Source organism: Panicum virgatum, chromosome 5N (genome assembly GCF_016808335.1).
Source record: "Panicum virgatum strain AP13 chromosome 5N, P.virgatum_v5, whole genome shotgun sequence".
Classification (NCBI taxonomy): Eukaryota; Viridiplantae; Streptophyta; class Magnoliopsida; order Poales; family Poaceae; genus Panicum; species Panicum virgatum.
The window spans coordinates 3,041,510-3,062,862 of record NC_053149.1 but is presented as its reverse complement, the minus strand read 5'-3'; the positions used below and the strand labels follow the sequence as shown (position 1 = coordinate 3,062,862).

The following is a 21,353-nucleotide window of genomic DNA, read 5'->3' as shown; positions in this document are numbered from 1 at the left end:
CATAAATAGATTAAATCTACAAAGCTTGGAAGGCTGGATTGACCTGGATGCTGAAATTGCCTCTGAGGGGGACGTCGTAGGATCCCTTTGGTAGGAAGTCCCCACCGGCAGCATTGGTCGGGCCGGGGGCTCTGGGAGCCCTCAAGCATGACGAGGCGCTCCCGCTGGTTGAGGTCAACGGCGAGCACGGCGAGGTCGAACTCAGAGAAGAAGGGCCCCCTGTAGGGCGGTGTTGATGCAGCGCACGACGCAGAGCTTCGCCTGCTGCACCGTGTGGTACAACAGCCCACCATTGCTCGCCGCCGCGTCCATCGCCCCACTTCGGAACCTCCCCCGCGAGCCCTCCTCCGGCGCGGCAACCATCGCCTCGCTGCCTCTAATTATCGTGAGATTCGAGTCGGGGACTGAGAGAGAAGAATCAAAACTGAAGAACGCATGTGATTCATCTCACCTTGATCTGATTCTGCGTTTCCCCCTCCCCCTACTTCAATCTCGTGGATGCATTCCTTCCCCCCCCCCCTCCAATCCGGCAAAGATTCAGAAATGCGTGCGGTGGATGCGAGATGAGAGAGAGAGAAACCCTAGAGAGAGAGGGGGGAGGAGAGAAATGAACGAGCACACAGTCTGCCCACTTTCTGAAATATGGGACTAGTAGGTAGTACATGGGAGGAGAGGAATAAAAGGTGTACGCCGATTGATGCAGCTGGGGACGAAAAGCGGCCGCACGAGTTGATAAAAATACGGCCGGCTGTAACACAGTCATTACCATATATAATAAGTTGGAGATGCTGCAGTTGAATCAAGCCCATACTCCAATACAACACCTACTGATCGATTTGATTCTTCTTTCTGTTTCTGTCCCTGCATGTTCTCTATCAGATGTCATTCTCCTCTCCATTGCGTGGCCCATGGCCAGCCGAAAGGAAACATGTATGGGGTGGGCAAGCATATTTGTTGAACCTATATACTACAGGTAACAGGTTTGCATCGCCACGTGACATGTTGGCACATGCACTTTCTGTCGGTCTGTCGTCAGTAATGGCTGCTAGCTCTCTGCCCATCATGTGCTTGTTTGGACTGGCGAGAATTCCTGAATTGCTGATTATGGAGCATATCAACTTACGCCCTGTTTAGTTCCCACTCCGTAAACGTAAAAAAGTTGTAAACGCAAAAAAGTGAAAAGGAATCTTGCTAATTTGAAGTACTAAATGAAGTCTATTTATAAAACTTTTTGCATGGTTGGGCTGTAAATCGCGAGACGAATCTAATGAGCCTACTTAATTCATGATTTGCAACAGTGATGCTACAGTAGCCATCCGCTAATTATTGGTTGATTATGGATTAATTAGCATCATTAGATTCGTCTCGCGATTTACAACTCATTTGTGCAAAAAGTTTTGTAAATAGACTTCATTTAGTACTTCAAATTGACAAGATTCCTATGCAAAAAAATTTTGCGTTTACCTGTAAAAGGAACTAAAGAGGGCCTTAGCTTTATTCGTTCAGCCATGAGCATGTCAACTTAGCTTTATTTGTGCAGAGAACAAGCTAAAAAAAGAACGCTGAGGATTCAGCAGCTGTCCAACATCGGCTTTTCCTGAGCCGGTCGGAGGCCCTCGCCCGGCTGGAGGAACGCCGAACGCTGCCGGCGATGGGAACCTCGTGCCGACGCTGTGCGCGGAGGCGGCGCGATTGGACCTCCAGTTGCACGAATGGGAGGAGGGGAGCACGCGCGGAACGACCCGGACACAGACAGCGGCGCTCTGGGGTGGACGGTAACCGAAATACCGTCCCCCTTTTCTCCTCCCTCGCTTGACCCCGTTGCCACGGACGCCGCGTTGAACTGAGCTCCGGCCAGGCGAGGCACCGCCCAAGAACGGCGAGAGGTCTGCGCCGCCACCGCCGCCGCAGTCGAACCACACTGGCCAGCATCTTCGGGAACACGAGCCCGCGCGCTCTCGTCCAGATCCAGGCACGGCCTGCGGCATCGGTTGGGGCTGGCCGGAGCTTGCAGCGACGCACAGCGCATGTCTCCAACTGGCGAGGAGGGCTCTCTCCGCGCCGTTTTTTACCCGGAGCGACACCAGACCTTCAGGACTCCACCAGCGCGCGGACAACGGCCAGGAGGCGACGGCGTCCGGCGAGACAACAACCCCAGGGGTGGACGGTAAATTAAATACCGTCCACCCCTGGATCCATACAAACCGTCAGATCGCATTTGTACAGTCGAGATTGGCTTGGATATTACATAAGGAGATCCCCTAGTCTTCTTCCTCGCTCGACTCCCGTGCGACCTTGCCCCCTGAGCGGGCCTCATGCAAGCTGCGCCACGGTGGCACCGGCGGGCGGCGGCGGAAGGAAGACCTAGACGCCCCATCCGATGATGCGCCCTCGCTTCGAGGCGCGCTGCTCGGCGTACTGCCTTTTCATCCTACTAGGCGCGCTGATCTTCGTTGCAAAGAGAACATGCTACTTTTGACGGACCGAACTCCTACTCCCAGAACCAAATGAACTCGTACTTTTGATCGGCGAACTGCCCCCGCGCCCGCTGCCGCCGGAATCGAATCACATTGTCCTATGAATCACATTGTCCTATCCTGGAACACGATCCAGCGGCCTCGCATCCAAGCACAGTCTGCGGCGGCGGTTCGGGCCTTGGGCTGGCCGGAGCTTGCAGCGACGCTCAGCGCATGTCTCGAGCAGGTGAACAGCGGCCGGGGAGGGCCTTCGCGGCGCCAGTTCTGTTCGCGGAAGGTGAGCCGAGCCCGCGGAGAACGGCGGGGACACGACAGTATCCGGCGGGACAACGACCCAGGGGTGGACGGTAAATGAAATACCGTCCCCCCTGGATCCCCACTAGCCGTCGAATCGAGATTGTACGGCCAAGATTGGCTGCCGAAATTACATAAGGAGACCCCTTGTCTTGTTCCACGCTCTTCTTCCTCGCTCGACTGCCGAGTGCCGAACCCCGTCCCCCCTTTGCGCCCTCGATGTCGCCGTGAGTGAACCTCCTGCGAGCCGTGGCACCGCTGCGGAAGGCAGACCCAGACGCTCGTCCTGCTGCTCGTTGTCGTTGTGAGGCAGCGGGCGGGGCAGCTCCAGAGAACGGCGGTCACCAGAACACGGCGCAGCGGGAGCATCGCCATGTGACATGTTGGCGCTTCCTGTCGGCCTGTTGTCATAAATGGCTGCTACCTCTACCCAACGTGTGCGTGCCTGCTTGGACCGGCCGGCGGCATTTGGTACAAAGAATTCCTGCTGTTACGATGACGCGGCTAGTTAGAATAGGCAGAATTTGGGGCATAACAAAGAGAGAGATTTCTGAAGAAACAATGTGTTTGGGATGAAAAAGAGGGAAACAGTCCTAGGATCCAGAGGCATTAACGCCACACTTATCCAAAGCGTTAGACCATGGAGTAGTTACAAATGAAATTGTTGGGATTCAGCAGCTCCAAGCAGCAGAACAGGAAGAAGAAGAAGAAGAAGAAGAAGCAGCAGCAGCATACAGGCCTGTCAGAAATCACTCACCCCGGTCATAGTCAGCGGCTCGGATCCCGTGGCAGTACTCTTTTCTTCTTCGTTGGACCGCCGTTCCGCTTTGATCTCCGGTCAGCCGCCGCACCGCACCACCCAAAAGGACTGCGAATGATTCGCGGGAACGGGGAGCCACGATCGCACCGTAGCCATTAGAGCCGATGCTGCTGGACTGCTGGAGCTCAGCGCATGCAGCTACGAAGATGGCCCTGGTCAGGATAGTCGAAATTGGCACGAGCACGCGGAGAGATCCTCGCCGCCGCCACCTCCGGAATCGGATCACAGCCTATTGGAGAACAGGACCCTGGGGCCTCGCAGCCGCGCACGGCCAACGGCGTCTGGGGCTGACCAGAGCTCGCAACGACGCAACGCAAGACGCGCGTCTTGGAAGGCGGAAGCACTCGGAGGCGGTGAGCACTGAGCAGCGCCCGAGGAGAGCCTCCGCCGCGCCGGTTCCGTCCATCGGGAGGCCATCAGCACGCGGAAGGTGAGCCGAGCGCGAGACTGCGAGAGGAACGGCCGGGACGCGGCTGCCGTCCGGCGACTCGACGTCCCAGGGGTGGACGGTAAATGAAATACCGTCCACCCCCTGGGCCCCTACAAACCGTTAGATTGGACTTGTACGGTCGAGATTGGCCACGAGATTACGCAAGGAGACCCGTTCTTCCTCCTCTCGCCTCCGGCTCCGGTGCTCCCGTCCCCTCTTCCGGCCAAGAGGATCTGCCGCCCTCGATGACGTGCTACCTGAGCGGGCCTCTTGCGAGCCGAGGGCCGCCGGCACCGGCGGCGAAAGGCAGGAGGACGTACGCTCTCGTACCTAGTTCCGATGATGTATCTATCCATGCGGCGAGTCGTGCTGCCCGGCGGAACTGCCTTGTCGTCCTGCTACTAGTCGCGACGGAGCGGGCTCAACCGAACGGCGGCAGCAAGAACACGGCGTGGGGGAGCATGGGCGCCTTGGGTGGCGTAGAAGATGGAGAGGCTGTTCGACGAAATGCCTGATGTGACGGTACGGATGGCGTTGTGCGAGCTCGGTTGCCAGGCGTGGGTCGACGAGTTCTTGCAACGCAATGCTTGACGTAAACGGCAGTGAACTCCTATTCCGAAAACAGTCGATGGACATGGGGATTTCTGCAGTCCCAACGACAGACCACCATAAACCGAACACCTGGTTGATTCTGATGATTCATTGATTTGCAGACTGCCAAAGGCATTTTGCAAGCATGGCTACGACTGAAAGCAGGGCATCGTCAACCCAATGTTCCTCAAGAAGAACTCACATCAGCCATCAGATCATGATCGAGCATGAGGTCGAGAACAAACAGGCCATCACAGTGCAACGCCAAGAACATGAAGCCGCTTCTAGTTTCTGAAGCAGCATGAGGTTCAGAGAATCGTTCAGCTGTCTCTCCATCACCGTGGAATTGTGCAGGCATGACGATAAGTCGATAATGGCACTCTGCACCTAGCGTAAGCAGAAACCCACAAGAAAAATGAATAAGGGGCAAAAAAAATGGCAACGCACGTACATCTACACAGGCATTTTGCTGATTGCTTTACACAGCTGAAAATTTTCATGAAAAAAGAATTGCACAGATGGTTTTGCAGTTGAGACTTGAGATCAATGATCAAATCTGTTGTCTAATAGCCCATGGTCCAAATTAGCATTACAACATAACTGCCAATTCTTAATAATTACCAGCACATGGTGACTACTGCAACCATATTATGCGCACAAACTCCTCAGAAATCATAGATTATCTTTTTCAGAAGTTTTACATCGCACATTGTCATATCTAGTCATACTTGAGACATAACAGAATATGGCAGCCAGAATGACTTATTATTATACTCTAATGAAAATGTATAACAACTCTATTTTGCTTAAAAAAAATAAGAATATTTTCAGTAACAGGAACCGAACAAGATCTATGGAAGGAAAATAGTTAGTGTTTGTGCAACAACAACATGAACTAAGGGGAAAAAAGAACAGAGTGGTTCCTTCCTGTCTTAAAGCATTCTGATAGGAGATTAAAAAATGAACAGAAAACACATGGATCAACTTCATTACATCTACCATGGAACTTTGGTTCTCTAATCCTATCCCAATCAATTACTCTTCCGCCTTATCATTGTGGAAGTATATTATTTAACCAAATTTGTTTCATTACTCAATGCAAATATAATAATTAAATTATCTTTTTCAGCAGTTTTACATGGCACGGTGTCATATCTAGTCATAGTTGAGACATAGTTCAGTAGAGAACAGACACACTGTCGTGAGAATCACTTGTTACTCTAAGAAAAGATATAACAAAACTATTTTGCTTAAACAAAATACATCTACTTTCACTAAAGGAAATGAAGCAAGATCTATGGAACGAAAACCTATAGCGTTTGTGCAACACCGACATGAACTAAGAAAAAGGTATATGTTCTTGCCTTAAGCATTCTGATAGAAAATGAAAAATGAACAGAAAACCCATGGATCAACTACATTCCAGAAAGATCACCCCCAATCGTATTTTCATTGTTCCAAACAATGAGCAGAAAATGCTACTCTTCCACTTTATCAGTCTTAAGTATATTGTTTAACTACATTTGTATCATTTCTCAATGCAAATATAATTGTCAGATAACATATTTAGGTGTTGTATTCCCACACACATACTGTTGTGACACCGAATGATGTGTATAAGGAAATTATAAGGTGGATACAGTATCAAAAAAACATACATGAAAACAAATAAAAAATGTAAACATAATAAAGTGCAAAGATGATGGACAACTTACATCAGGCCACGTATCTGTAATAAACTCCACAATATCATATGATATGTCCCCTTGAACATCAATCTGCTCCTTCTCAGTTGGGCCCTGAAGAACAGAACAAAGAGGAGATGCATCAACCATGCTTAAAATCAAAAGCTAGAGTAGCATCATGAGCCACGACAGAGTACCTTAACAACAGAAGCTCCAGTTGCAAACTTCTTCCCAAGCTTCTTTGAAGCATCACTCAGCTTTACACCTACAGATGCAGGGAAGAACAAATAATAAAAAACATTATACTGCAAACAAAAGCCATCACATATAGCAACTAATTCTACTGTCGTCATGCCATTTCAGTCATACAGATTTTATTTAAACTATAAAATAACTCACCAAACAATTCAAGTCCTTTCACCACAGTGAAGCATTTGCGCTTGTTGCGGACAATCTTCTCAATTACAACCTCCTGCTTGTCCTGCACATCGAAAGAGAACATTGTCAACGATAAAGTTCTATTCGCTGAAGATTTAAAACGCTGCACACAGAGACTTCAATTGTCAACGATAAAGTTCCAGTTGCACGAACGGGAGGAGGGGAGCACGCGCGGAACGACCCGGACACAGACAGCGGCGCTCTGGGGTGGACGGTAGCCGAAATACCGTCCCCATTTTCTCTTCCCTCGCTTGACCCCGTTGCCTCGGACGCCGCGTTGAACTGAGCTCCGGCCAGGCGAGGCACCGCCCAAGAACGGCGAGAGGTCTGCGCCGCCACTGCCGCCGCAGTCGAACCACACTGGCCAGCATCTTCGGGAACACGAGCCCGCGCGCTCTCGTCCAGATCCAGGCACGGCCTGCGGCATCGGTTGGGGCTGGCCGGAGCTTGCAGCGACGCACAGCGCATGTCTCCAACTGGCGAGGAGGGCTCTCTCCGCGCCGTTTTTGACCCGGAGCGACACCAGACCTTCAGGACTCGACCAGCGCGCGGACAACGGCCAGGAGACGACGGCGTCCGGCGAGAGAACAACCCCAGGGGTGGACGGTAAATTAAATACCGTCCACCCCTGGATCCATACAAACCGTCAGATCGCATTTGTACAGTCGAGATTGGCTTGGATATTACATAAGGAGATCCCCTAGTCTTCTTCCTCGCTCGACTCCGTCCCGTGCGACCTTGCCCCCTGAGCGGGCCTCTTGCAAGCTGCGCCACGGTGGCACCGGCGGGCGGCGGCGGAAGGAAGACCTAGACGCCCCATCCGATGATGCGCCCTCGCTTCGAGGCGTGCTGCTCGGCGAACTGCCTTTTCATCCTACTAGGCGCGCTGATCTTCGTTGCAAAGAGAACATGAAGCCATGGCGCCGTGCGTGGTGTTGGAGGCGGAGCGGGTGTTCGATGAAATGCGTGAACTCGCGCCACCGGTGGGGTTGATTGAGCTCAGTTGCCAGGTCTGTCAGCGACTTCTTGCAATGCTACTTTTGACGGACCGAACTCCTACTCCCAGAACCAAATGAACTCGTACTTTTGATCGGCGAACTGCCCCCGAGCCCGCTGCCGCCGGAATCGAATCACATTGTCCTATCCTGGAACACGATCCAGCGGCCTCGCATCCAAGCACAGTCTGCGGCGGCGGTTCGGGCCTTGGGCTGGCCGGAGCTTGCAGCGACGCTCAGCACATGTCTCGAGCTGGTGAACAGCGGCCGGGGAGGGCCTTCGCGGCGCCAGTTCTGTTCGCGGAAGGTGAGCCGAGCCCGCGGAGAACGGCGGGGACACGACAGTATCCGGCGGGACAACGACCCAGGGGTGGACGGTAAATGAAATACCGTCCACCCCTGGATCCCCACTAGCCGTCGAATCGAGATTGTACGGCCACGATTGGCTCCCGAAATTACATAAGGAGGCCCCTTGTCTTGTTCCACGCTCTTCTTCCTCGCTCGACTGCCGAGTGCCGAACCCCGTCCCCCCTTTGCGCCCTCGATGTCGCCGTGAGTGAACCTCCTGCGAGCCGTGGCACCGCTGCGGAAGGCAGACCCAGACGCTTTGTTCTGATGATCTGTGATTCCGTCCTTGCGCACCGCCCCCCTACGTAACAGGCTTCTCGTCCTGCTGCTCGTTGTCGTTGTGAGGCAGCGGGCGGGGCAGCTCCAGAGAACGGCGGCCACCAGAACACGGCGCAGCGGGAGCATCAAGCCTGGGCGCCGCGCGTGGCGTCGAAGGTTGCCAGCGGGTGTTCGACGAAATGCGTGATCGCACGTCACCGCTGGCAGTGAGTGAGCTCCAGTTGCCAGGTGCGTGTCAGCGCGAGTTCTTGCAATCCCAAGGACAGACGACAGTAAATCGAAGGCTTGCTGGATCCTGATTTGCAAACTGCACGCAAGCACACGCCGCAGCAAAAAGGTATTTTGCATCGTCGACCCAATGTTTCACCAGAAGAACTCACAACCAACACCAAGCCATCAGGTCAAGCTCCAGCATGAGCAGGCCGTCAGAGTGTGTGCACAACGCTAAGAAATGAAGCCGCTCCCAATCTGCATGCTCGGATACTCCTACTAGGTTTGCATCGCCATGTGACATGTTGGCGCTTCCTGTCGGCCTGTTGTCATAAATGGCTGCTACCTCTACCCAACGTGTGCGTGCCTGCTTGGACCGGCCGGCGGCATTTGGTACAAAGAATTCCTGCTGTTACGATGACGCGGCTAGTTAGAATAGGCAGAATTTGGGGCATAACAAAGAGAGAGATTTCTGAAGAAACAATGTGTTTGGGATGAAAAAGAGGGAAACAGTCCTAGGATCCAGAGGCATTAACGCCACACTTATCCAAAGCGTTAGCCCATGGAGTAGTTACAAATGAAATTGTTGGGATTCAGCAGCTCCAAGCAGCAGAACAGGAAGAAGAAGAAGAAGAAGAAGAAGCAGCAGCATACAGGCCTGTCAGAAATCACTCAGCCCGGTCATAGTCGGCGGCTCGGATCCCGTGGCAGTACTCTTTTCTTCTTCGTTGGACCGCCATTCCGCTTTGATCTCCGGTCAGCCGCCGCACCGCACCACCCAAAAGGACACCCAAAAGTAGCCATTAGAGCCGATGCTGCTGGACTGCTGGAGCTCAGCGCATGCAGCTACGAAGATGGCCCTGGTCAGGATAGTCGAAATTGGCACGAGCACGCGGAGAGATCCTCGCCGCCGCCACCTCCGAAATGCGTCTCACATTGCCAATCAATAATTCAAAACCAAAGCCAAGACAATTGTGACAACCAAAATGCACAAGGCAGGAAACAAAAGGAAGAGGCGAAACGGCTTAGTGGAAAGAAACTTTTTATTTTGGTGTGTGCAGCTTCTTTTTTTTCCTTCAATCTCAACAAAATATTGGGAGGCTTTATGCAGAAAACTTTGGAACCTAAAGAAATGGAAATTGGCGGGTCTGAATATTTTGCAACCAAAGCTGGACAGAATGCAACTGCTTCAGAATTCCCTTGCCACACTGACGCCGTCGCCTCAAGTTTGTCCTCTCCGGCATCAACCAGGTGGCTGAATAATGGAGAGACAGGCGAGTTTAACTAGTCCATAAATCACACACTTTTAGCGCTTGATCACAAACCACCAAAAGGAGCCAACCAACTGCAAAACGGCAAATCACAAGTTCCAACACACCAAACCCGTATCAACAAACGTCCAAAAAGAATCCAATATCGTTTGTTCCTCACTTCCTCTTCTTCCTCCCCGATGAACAAAACAAGACACCAACTCCAGCAATTTTCAGTTGGGACCGCATTCTTCAGATCGGGGGCCGTGTTGGATGCAATCCATGGTCAGATTCACCAACAAGATTAGAGCAATCTCGGAGCTTCCGGTTCCTGCAATGGTAAGAACCTTGATGAACTAGATCGGGTTGTCCCAGATCCACCACAGACATGGCATGCAGATTGACAATAGCAGTAAAGCATCATAACAGTAGCAGGGAGCAAGAACAATGGCGGCAATGCTGATCCATCATCTCGAACTCCAAATGCCATTTATATTACGATTACATTGCTACTACATGCCCTGATAAGATTTACATAACCACCCGTCATCATCGTCGCCACCACCCCAGTTGGCTGCCGGCGGGAGACCTCGACGGCCGACCCAAAATGGGCATTCTTCCCCCATCATCCGCCGGGGCGCCGGAAGCAAGCACGGCCTTTTTCCCCCCCGCCACGACCATGACCCATCACGGACGCCGCGCCGGCCGGGACAGGTACACCCGGCATTGGATCAGCGTCCGGCCGACCCTGAACCCCGGCAGCACGGTGAACCCGACCACGCGCTCCTCGGCGGCCGCGGCTGCGGAGTCGTCGGCGCGCCCGTCGCTGACGCTCTCCATGTACACCTCCGAGAACCGCGCCCCCGTGCGGACCTGGAAGATGGACGCGCCGTCCTCCTCGGCGCCGCCGTCGAACGCGAAGAAGAGGCAGTGCAGCAGCCATACGCGGCGGGCCATCTCGGCGAACTCCGCGAACCACGAGCTCTCCGGGAAGCCGGGCCCGGCGCTGACGATGCCGCGCTGCTCGAGGCGGCCGAAGAAGGCCGTCTCCATCCGCGCGTGCACCAGCGACAGGTACTTGGCGCGCAGGAACTTGCCGAACCCTCCCCACCGCGGGTTCCTCACGTCCAGGAAGGCGCTCGCCGGCTCCGCCTTGAGCTCCGAGAACTCCTCGAAGAACCGCCGCCGGTCGTAGAACTCCCGCTCGTCGAGGAAGCTGAAGTTGAAGTCGCGCCGGTGGAAATTGGCGAACATCTTCATGGCGACGTAGGATTCGAAGACGAACTTGGTGTCGCCGGCGCGGCGCAGCGGGACGCCCGGGTGCACGGCGGCGGCGGCCGCGGCGAGATCCCACCCGGCGGACTGCATCGAGTTGAGCATCGACTTGGAGAAGGACCGGATCGACTTGACGGTGTGGCGGAGCGCGGTGAGGAAGTGCGTCGGGTTGAGGCCGGAGAGGTGGAGGTCGTCGAGCGACGCGAGGGTCCGGCCCGGGTGGAGCCGCGCCTCCAGGGCGCGCTCGGCGCGGAGCTCGGCTGTGAGGGCGCTCCTGACGCGCTCGGCCTCGGCGTCCTTGGCGCGGACCTCCGACTCGAGCTTCCGCGCCGTGATCTGGTACGTCTTGAGGAGGTGGCGCTGCTCCTCGGCGTGCGCGGCGAGGGCAGTGTGGCCCGCGGCCGCGGCGCCCCGGGCCGCGGCGGCGGGGTCCCTGAGGTACCTGCGCTTGGTGTCGGACAGCCTGGTCAGCTCGGCGACGGCGGCGGCGTCCGCGGACTGGATCGCCTCCGCGTCGTAGGGGAACTGCGCGAGCTGCAGCTGCGCGTACGCCGCCTTCACGGCCGAGACCCCCGCGAAGAGGGTCGCGAGGAGGGAATCCGCGGCGGCCTCGGGCGTCACCTCCCCCGGCAGCGGCCGCACCCCTCCCCCTCCCGCCGCCGCGGCCTTCTTCTCGGCCGCGTTGCGGAAGAAGGCGTCGAAGGAGTAGGCCGCGGCGAGGTTCCCGGACAGCTTGAGCTTGCTGAGGGACGGGACGACGGGCGGCTCCGCGCGCTCCTCCTCGAAGTCGCCACCGGCCACGGTCGCCGGCGCCTCGGGCGCGCCCTGGGCCGCGTCGTCGGCGCGCTTCCGGCGCAGCAGCTTGGTGAAGGTGCGCGCCAGGTTGGTCGCCTTCTGCTGGTGGTGGTGGTGGTGCGGAGCCGCCACTTGCGCCTCCATTGGAGCCGGGTTGCGCTCTCACCGCCGGCTCCTCTCCGGCCTGCTATCCTCTCCTCTCCTCTTGTGGCGTCCGTCCGGGTCTGGGGGGACTCCGCTCTGTGGGTGGGGAAACACGGGGTGGGATTAATTTTTCCAGGAATATTTGGGGGTTACTGTAAAGTAAAAGGGTCTGCAGACCCTGCGCCTACGCGTATACTGTGTGTGCGCGTGCCGGTGTGGTTCGCCTACCGATGGATGCAGAGTTCAATTTGTGGAGACCAGGAGGGGCAAATGAGGAAAATTTCTGCCGTTCCAGAAGTTAGGCACCGGCACCACGCCAGAGTTGAAACGGTTTTTTCTAGAGAGCTCATGCGGATTTCGTAGGATTTTTCTGCATTGCTATTAAAGAACCTCATCAATGTTATAAAGAAAACCTCATCAATGAGACCATAGCCATATGTGTTTTTCATTGCACATCAAAACCTCATCAATCACCCATAAAAAAAACCCTCATCAATGACTTCCTTTCATTCAATGTTATAAAGAAAATTATATACACAACAATCTAGTAGGAATTTTTATACTATTAATTGGAAATAACATAAATCAACCCAACACGACCTCCTTGTCCAAAGTCAAAAAACATATTGATAACGTATGTATGTGTAGGAAGCGGGCGAAACAACGCTAGAAAAAGTACGATAACATGTGTAACATATCATCGAAATGAAGTATAATATCATCTTCCCTCGTTCAATAGAATTGAAGTCGGTAGACAAGCAACGGCTTTTGTCATTCCATCCAATAAGATTGAAGCTAGTACAGCACCAACGAGCTAGAAAGAGTGGTAACGTATGAATGTGTCGGAAGTGTGCGAAACAACACGAGGAGAAGGACGATAACACTTGTGACATATTATTGAAATAGTGTAACGCATCCTCGTCCCTCGTCCAATAGGATTGAGTCAGTAGGCAAGAAACGGCTCTTCTTATCTCATCCAATAAGATTGAAGCCGGCATGATGGATGCTACCAGACAGCACCGAAGGAGCGGACGTTTGAAGACAGCGGAGGTGATTTAACAGTTACGATTATGGCAGATCCTCTTATCATATCCATAACGAGTAGGTTTGCATTTGTAAAAAGTGACATAACATCAAAGAAGCATGGTGACGGCTTTATTCGTGACATCTATAATGTAACGGCTCTCCTCGTCCAATAGAGGTACGCTTATTGCTACCGACAAGACAACCCATAAAGTACACCCTTGAATAGAATGGAGACTTGAAGACGGCAGGATCGATCATTCAAAAATAAAAAGGATGGGAATGATGAAATCATTAACCAAATATGGTGGAAGAATTGATCTAGGATCAATCAACGTGTTGTACCGCCTCTGCCCACCGAGCGCTGTTATCTTATCCGTTCAGCCTAGTAAAATGTCTTTTATTCCAACACAAAGAAATATTTTAAATCTAGTATGCGAAAGGAGGCTGCATTCATGGAACGGCTGCGACAGAAACTGATGAAAACGGCTGCGAGTTAAAGGCGCGCCAAAACAGACAAAATACGGTAATTTTGACGTCTCAGGGGGGAGGTTAGAATCCAGCCGCACCGCATGAGCCCAAACAGACTACAGACCGCACCAAAAGAGCCGCGTGCACCGCGATAAACCTGCCGGTTTACCACACGGGCACACTCCACCGAGTCCCTGACCCACCGTGCGGTCACACAATACCCAGCTGCCCCGATCGGGAAAACCGACCTGTGCTCGGTCCATGGCGCGCGAGGCGCGAGCGAACCGGAGATCACATCGCCAGACACGTCGGCGTCCCTGTCAGTGCCACGGCCTGGCCGGAACGTGCAGGCCACACCGATGCAAATCAGGTCGCTCTCGCCGGAAGGCTAGCTTTACCGGGAGGTAAGCGCGCGTGCAGGTGCGCCGGTGGCGTCGTCGAGGGACAGGGACACCGGCGGCCAAACCAAACCAACCCAACCCAAACGAGACCTGGTACGAGAGACTGCTCCACATGCGGACGGGTTTCAGGCAGGGCTCACACGCGGGAGCAAGGGAATAAGGAGGGGAGCTTAGCTTTCCGTTGACAGCAACGGTTGGGCTTTGGAGCCTTGCCGCACTCACAGATTGACGAGGGTTACTGGTGTTGTTAGGTTAGGCCTGCTCCAGCCAAGAGCTGTACTGAAAAAATTGGAATCTTTTGTTGGGATACAGCGAGCTGCATCGGTTTCTTGTTTGGAGTTTTGGACCCGTTTTCAGTGATTGTTTAAATTACACATAATACTAGATTGAAATAAAAAAATTGAGAAAAAAAATGAGGCGGTTGGAAATAGAGCAACCTTAGAGGACATAGAGAGTCGATGCCCCTCGACTGCCCACGGGGTCCTTTTGCACCTACTAGTTTATTTGCTTCGATGTGTTCCCTCAACGTGTTGGTAGACTACTAGATTGGCAATGCGTATGCCTGACAGTGTCCTGTTCTAGCGTACTAGTACCAGGACTACTAACTAACCTAGTTTATTCAAGCCCGGAATCCGATCGAGGACAAACTCAAACGCAGCTATATGGAAGATATTACTAATTTCTCCATCTGTTGTAACTGCCAGTGTGGTGTGTCCACAGTCCACACCCACCTCTGTCTCTCATCCTCCACGGAAACTCGGTATCAAAAGAGACGAGACCCCAAGGGAGCGAGGAGGGGAAGCTGGCATGTGTGTAACGAAAAGAGGGGAGGATTTAACAGCTAGCACACTGCCGGCCGGCTTCTGTCGTGCTCTAGTTCGTTGCTGTGTTTGTGTTTAGTTTTTCCAACTCCTCTAAATTTTCCAAACTTTTTATCACATCGAAATCACATCAAAACATTAAATATAGCAAATGACTCATACATGGAGTACTAAATGTAGATAAATAAAAAAACTAATTGCATAGTTTTGATGTACGTTGCGAGACGAATCTTTTGAGCCTAGTTAGCCTATGGTAGGATAATATTTACCACATACAAACGAAAAGTGCTACAATGCTTTTCGCAAATACTTTTCACATCCTTTTCGCAACTAAACACAGCCCGTGCCACTAATTATCGGTTATCTTTTTATGTCCTTTCGCAAAGACTTCCACCACACGTAGTAGTACTTGTTAGTGGTGCGTGGCGTAGTAGGTGAAGATGTCACTTGTCACGTGCCCGACCTCTTTTTTCTTGGCTAGCGGAAATTTAATTAGGATCGTGTCTTTGGAAACATGGGAGTAAGTAGTTGTTGGGTGAATGGGGCTCAGAGAAAGGAAGACCCTGATGCCTTGGGTGGGCAGATGACCATGGCAAGAACACACGTTCCTCCTCGCAGAAATGTGAAAACACTACTAGAAACACTTGCCATCGCTCATTTTCAATGACGGAAGCATAGTAATAGGGGCTTAAGTGAAAGTGTGTGTTAGATTTAATGTGGACATGGCCCATATTTTATATATTTTATTTGACAATTAAATCAAATAAATTCTAAACATCCTTCACAAACCCAAGGATGAAGCATGCATGACCTGGTGCATGCACGAATTGATTTTGCCGTTGGCACTTATGGGGAATAACTAACAGGAGTAAAGAAGATGGAATTAGAGCTGTTGCATGATTAAGTGAGTTTTTATTCCTAGCTAATTGCATGTGAGTTTTTATTCCTAGCCAATTGCATTGGGGAGTTTCTATTCTTAAATTCTGGAGTTACAGGAGTTTTCAAGTATGACGATGGAAGTTTCTTCCGTTGGGTGAATTCTTCCGTCTTTTGATCTCCTATGTCCTCTCGGTTGCCACTAGCTACAATATAAAAAAGTAGTCTTATGCTTTGCACCGAGTGAAAATCTTTGGTTCAAATCCACACCTCCTGCTGCTAGCCAAGTTGTCCCCGTTTTAGTTCTTGCGCGCACAAGCATTGGAAGAGTAGACCTCCGCAACACTGCTGTCCGTGAGTTCATCTGCTCAGGTGAAGGCCGACAATTACGTTTTTGCGGAGTGTCCGCAAACGGCACCACTACTCGCTTCGTCCTCTTTTTTCCTGACGGTGTGGTGATCGGCACTGCTTCCGTTCTGCACTCCATCGAACGCGACGACTACATCAATAGACACTATGTCGACTAGTGCATCCAGCTCTGCCGCTGGATATATTTTTTTATAATAATCAATATTATCTATATGCTAATTATATTTAGATTACACATGCATATATCTGATGTCACAAACATATTAATTATATTTTTTTGAATTAAATCATAACTGAAATTATCTAAATTTCTAACAGTGTGTGCACACGACACGAAGAACGGAAGAAAGAAATCCGGATGGTACCAAAAAGATGCCGCCCAGACTACGGGCTACTGGCTAGGCAGCACTGCACTGTTATTCCCCCGGAGACCGGCAGCGGTCACGTGCGACCTTCTTCTCCTCTTCATCCGGTAACTTTTTATTACCCGAGGTGAGGTGAAGCCGTAAAAGAAAGAAAAAGGGCGGGTTAAACCAATCCTAGTGGTCGCAGGAATGTTGTTGCCTCCTTAATTAAGCGCGTCACAGCAGGGCCGCCGCGCACGAGGGCAGCGCTGCGAGGGAAGACGACAGATACTGCTGGACTGGAGTATTATCTCCACTCGCCTTGATGCTCAGCTCAGCTTAGGGGCATGCTCCGGCTATTAGTACTTGTACTTGGTACTACTCACTACTGACAGCGTCCAGGCAATACATCACGCGCTGCAAACGCATGATACATCAGCGTCGGTGAATATGATTTGTTTAGTTGACTTCAAAATTCCAAAATTTTATAAAATTTCTTGTTACATTGAATCTTTGAACACATACATGAAATATTAAATATAGCTAAATAAAATAACTAATTATACAGTTTGTCTATAATTTGCGGGACGAATCTTTTGAACTTAAATTAATCTATGATCAAATAATAATTATCAAATACAAACGAAAATACTATAGTACTTATTACCTTAAAATTTACGCAACTAAACAAGCCCAGCTCTTGGTGGTTAGGTATGGCTTCTCCTTCCTCCTCCGTCTCGCCGCCATGTTCTCCTCCGCTACCTCGCCACCGCCGCCGCTCGCTTCTGGGTTAAGGATTTCAGGGATTCGAGTTGCTGGCGGTTCGGGACTTCAGACTTCGGGCTTAAGGTGCAAGGGCGAGCGCTCCAATGGCGACGCTTAGCGGCGGCGAATTATCGGAGACGAAGGGTGGAGGGCGGGACGGGGATGAGCAGGGCGATGACAGGGTGCGCGCGAGGAAGAAGAAGCCCTCCTTGGCCATTCTTCGGGTGATGGATGCCCAACCGCACTGGAGGCGTCCGGGCTCGCCGTGGTGGTGCGTACTAGTAGTACGCAGCGTACTGCGACTGCGCCCTGACCCGGACGGCCGCCCTTGGGCCACTGACGTCTGGGGCCCACGGGCTGTGCTTCCAGGGCAGCCACGGCGTGCAGGCTACTGGCCACCGCGGTACAGTGCGTGGAACTGAAGGACCCGACTGTGCAGGATTGGAATTTGTAATAGAGGCTGTGTTCACTTCCAAAATTTCTCTTTTTAAATTTCACTATTCACCTATCACATCAAATTTTTTACCTCATACATCGAGCATTAAATGTAGATAAATAAAAAAACTAATTGCATAGTTTTAATGTACACGACAAGACGAATTTTTTGAGCCTAGTTAGGTCATGGTAGGACAACAATCACCACAAACAAACGAAAAATGCTACAGTGTGCCACAGTGTCCGATGTGACTCTTTTTACCACTATTTTACGGATCTAAACACAGCTAGAAAAGCGAAATGCTGAATCTACAGTCAACCGTGAGTTTCTAAACTCACGGTCGACTCCACCGACGCTGCTCCTTCTCCTCTTCCTTTTTTTCTTCTCTTCACTTCTCCTCCCCGCCGCCCGCCGCCTGGGCTCGGCCGTCCCCGCCGCACGCCGCCTGGGCCCGGCCGCCCCCGCGCGCGGCCTCCCCAACCTCCGCGCGCCGCCCTTCCTGCCTCCCTCCGGCGGCCGGCTCTGCAGCGGCTCCAGATCCGCGCCGGAGCGGTGCTCCCGGGCGAGGCCGCGGTGGCGGAGCGTGCGAGCGGCGCGCGGCGGGGGAAGCGGCGCCGGATCCGCGGCGGCGGCAGCTGGGGAGCGGCCAGCGACGCTAGATCTGCGGCGGCGGTAGCGGGGGAGCGGCGTGCGGCGGCGGATCCGCCGTCGCCTTCACTAGTTTTTTTTGTTTTTTTATTTTTTCCGATACAAGTTTTTTACCTGAGTTTTTTAATTTTTTCCTTTTTTTTAAATTTTTTATGTAAAAATTTTTCTGTTGAAATTTTTTTTACCAAAAACTTTTTTGTCTTTTGATTTTGATGCAATTTTTTTTCTATAAGCATTTTTTGTTTCTCGGATGCAAAAATTTTTTACTAATTTTTTTTTCTGAATTTAATTTTTTTTTTCTCTCTCCAAAATTCCTCTTACAAAAAAATTTCCAAAATCGGAAAATGACAAAAAAAATTACTAAAAATGGAGAAAAAAAAAACGGTCGGGAGATCGACCGTAGGAGCCGCTCCCTACGGTCAACCGTAAATTAGCGAGACCCCTAGAAAAGGGCCTCGAACTGAATTGGATCTCAATCCTTGTTTTCGCATAGATACAGAAAATAAAAAAATTACTAGCCTCCGGCTCATATTTTCCACGTGGACAGCGACAGCTAGATCTTCGAGACCAAAACCACCAGAGAATAGATCAAGCAGCAATGCAAGCGAAAGAGCATCCAACGGGGTGGAGTGGAGGGATCGTCAAAGCACTCACCGGCTGACTATTTGCTGCCGGACGACGCTAGCTGCCACCGTCAAGACGAGGAGGGAGCAACCCGATCGATTCGTCTCCCCTGCTGCCTCCTCTCCAAGTTAGCTGATCCAGCTCTGATCCGAAGCAACCCTTCTCCTCCCTTCACTCGGCTTGACCGTCAAGCCAGCAGGCAGCAGGACGCGACGCGTGCGAGTGGTCGGCAACGGCAAGCAGGCGCTCCTCGTCCTCGTCCTCGTCAGGTAGGTGGTCGGCACCGAGCGGCACGCCGCCTCCACCGACGCCCCCGATGAAGCCGAGAGGAAGCAACGCCACCACCGTCCGCGATGATCACAAGGCGGAGGAGGTTTCGTGGGCGAGTGTCAGGAACCCGGAATGGTTGTGGACGCGGTGTGTCGCAGCACGGCACCAGCAGTTTCCATCGGTGCCCCCATCCCTCGGGCCCTATTTATATTCCGGTCCAGGCCCAGTGGGTTCCCATTCCCATTCAGACTCAGGGCGGGCCCACGTGTGCAAGCTCTACACCCTCCGTTCTAAAATAAGTGTATTTTCTTGACTATTACATCGTATTTGATCATTCGTCTTATTTAATTTTTTACATAAATTATAAAATAAATAATTTATTATTAAAATATCTTTAGTGATATAATAAATTATAAAAGATAAATAATACTTACGTAAATTTTTTGAATAAGACGAATGGTCAAAGACAATGTCTGATAGTCAAAGAAATGCATTTATTTTGGGACGGAGGGTGCAGCTGCCGTTGCATGAATATTGAATTTCTAAGTTTTTTTTTCACACAGATTAATGTAACGTGAAAAATATTCTCGCACCTTTATTTATTTGTCATATTTAGGGATGATATTTTTTGTCTAGATAATTTAAAGACCGAATCCTAAAAAAATTGTGCTCTGATTTTATATAATTTTAAGCTAAAAATATTAAAAACCAAATTGGTTGTGAAGAGAGCATTATACACTAGTCCATTACCATCCCTAGTCATATGGGGGTTAGTTTTGACTTGCAATTTAAATCCAACAAATGGGCAGGTAGTTAAGATCAAATCTTTAAAATTGTACATTTTGTATATTTTTTCAAACATAGAACTCCACTTTCATGGTACGGAGGAAGCACCACCGAAATTGCTCTCCCGCGCTCCCGTCAGCCCCAACCCTGCCCGCAAGGTCCACGTGGCGGATTTCGTGATGGATCAAGGAGATCCTTCTGATTGGATCATGGACGATCACGCAATTTCCTAACACACCAACCATGTTTTGTTTGTGTGCGAAAAGCTTTATTTTTCTTGTTAAATCAATCTATTGCAAATGATGGAGCATTTTTCCGCTCCGCACACTACTACAAAACAGGCCTTTGTTCCAGGCCATTTGTCCCGGCAGCCTTTGGGCCCGGGACAATAGGTGGCTTTTGTCCCGGGTCCAACGGCTAGCCGGGCCAGCGGGGGGACAGGGGCCTTTTGTCCCGGTTGGTGTCTCCAACCGGGACAAAAGGACCCCCTTTTGTCCCGGTTGGTGTCTCCAACCGGGACAAAAGACCTTGGCCCCCTTATCCCCTTCCCTCTCCCCCCGCCCGAGCCATTCAGCTCACTTGTTTTCTTGCTGTTCTTGGCTCGGGATAGAGGAGTTCTTGCTCATTTCTTCACCATATTTGTGAAGATCTTTGATTCCCCATCCATCCATCGGCGCTAAAGGTTTGGGGCTTGTTTTTCTCTTCTTCCTTGGATTGTATAGCTCATTTCATGCTTTAGAAATAGAGAAAATGTGTAGTTAGCTCATTTCTCGGACATTTAGCTAGATTGCATATATATATATGTGTGATTTTCTTTTAGATTTAGATGAGTATGTGGATAGTAGAAATTTTTAGAATGATTGTAGACACTTCATATGATGTACTTGTATATATGACCATATTGTGGATAGTTGATTTTTTTATTCATGAATGAATTAATGAAATGAGTATATTAGAATTTTTTGTATTATGAATGGATTATTTTGACACTCTAGTGATGTATTTAATCAGGCTCACATTGAAACCATCTAGAAGTTAAAAAATCTTTGCTTTGTAATGGTAAGAATTTATAATTTTGTTGAAAATAAAGGTATTTTTCAGTAAAATATGGCTTCAGCAATTGGAGGGAGTGGCGCCGGTGGGGGTGATCGTTGTCATTCTGGAGAGAAGGGCACAACTCGAGTAGGTCGTCGGTCCAAAAAACCTAGTGCTTTTCATAGGGCAGCGCTCCGTTATTTGGAAAAAGAATATAGAGAATGCATGGCAAGGGGCGAGGAACCTCCGTTTGATCTTGAGGATTTATTGCGGCGTTACGGTTCATCACCACCAAACTCGGAGGTTTCAGCTCCGCCATCTTTTTCTGCGCCAGTAAGAAATTTGTTAGAACATTCTGCGTTCCAACGCAAGGACGGTTGAAAACCTATGAGTTGTTGACCGAATTTTTAAATTTCATGTATAGTACTCCTTTGTTAAGTTCTGTAATGGATT

At 51.0% G+C, this 21,353-nt stretch overlaps 2 protein-coding genes across 3 annotated transcripts; both read right to left on the bottom strand.

Moving 5' to 3' along the window:
- Positions 1-5,255: 5,255 nt before the first annotated feature.
- LOC120675510 (translation machinery-associated protein 22-like) lies at positions 5,256-6,844 on the bottom strand. Its single transcript, XM_039956714.1, has 3 exons — positions 6,697-6,844; positions 6,495-6,562; positions 5,256-6,411 (listed from the first exon to the last, which is right to left on the bottom strand). Exons 1-3 carry the CDS (start codon positions 6,797-6,799, stop codon positions 6,238-6,240), a joined length of 345 nt encoding a protein of 114 aa, XP_039812648.1. The 5' UTR covers positions 6,800-6,844; the 3' UTR covers positions 5,256-6,237.
- A 3,421-nt stretch (positions 6,845-10,265) lies between these two features.
- LOC120674258 (protein GRAVITROPIC IN THE LIGHT 1-like) lies at positions 10,266-19,235 on the bottom strand. Of its 2 annotated transcripts, none has more exons than XM_039955408.1 (2): positions 18,840-19,235; positions 10,266-12,127 (listed from the first exon to the last, which is right to left on the bottom strand). In XM_039955408.1, the coding sequence occupies exon 2, from the start codon at positions 12,029-12,031 to the stop codon at positions 10,505-10,507; it is 1,527 nt and encodes a 508-aa protein (XP_039811342.1). In that variant the 5' UTR covers positions 12,032-12,127; positions 18,840-19,235; the 3' UTR covers positions 10,266-10,504. The 2 variants fall into 2 exon arrangements, with proteins under 2 accessions (XP_039811342.1, XP_039811343.1); XM_039955409.1 differs by lacking the exon at positions 18,840-19,235 and adding an exon at positions 12,260-13,594.
- Between the last annotated feature and the right edge of the window lie 2,118 nt (positions 19,236-21,353).

What these genes read in the sequence shown, in the direction of transcription:
- LOC120675510 (XM_039956714.1), bottom strand. Translation starts at nt 6,799, where the DNA reads ATGTTCTCTTTCGATGTGCAGGACAAGCAGGAGGTTGTAATTGAGAAG. An exon ending in GAAAGGACTTGAATTGTTTG is followed by an intron (nt 6,563 to 6,696) that starts GTGAGTTATTTT and finishes CTGCATCTGTAG; the next exon opens with GTGTAAAGCTGAGTGATGCT. An exon ending in CTGGAGCTTCTGTTGTTAAG is followed by an intron (nt 6,412 to 6,494) that starts GTACTCTGTCGT and finishes TCTGTTCTTCAG; the next exon opens with GGCCCAACTGAGAAGGAGCA.
- LOC120674258 (XM_039955408.1), bottom strand. Translation starts at nt 12,031, where the DNA reads ATGGAGGCGCAAGTGGCGGCTCCGCACCACCACCACCACCAGCAGAAG.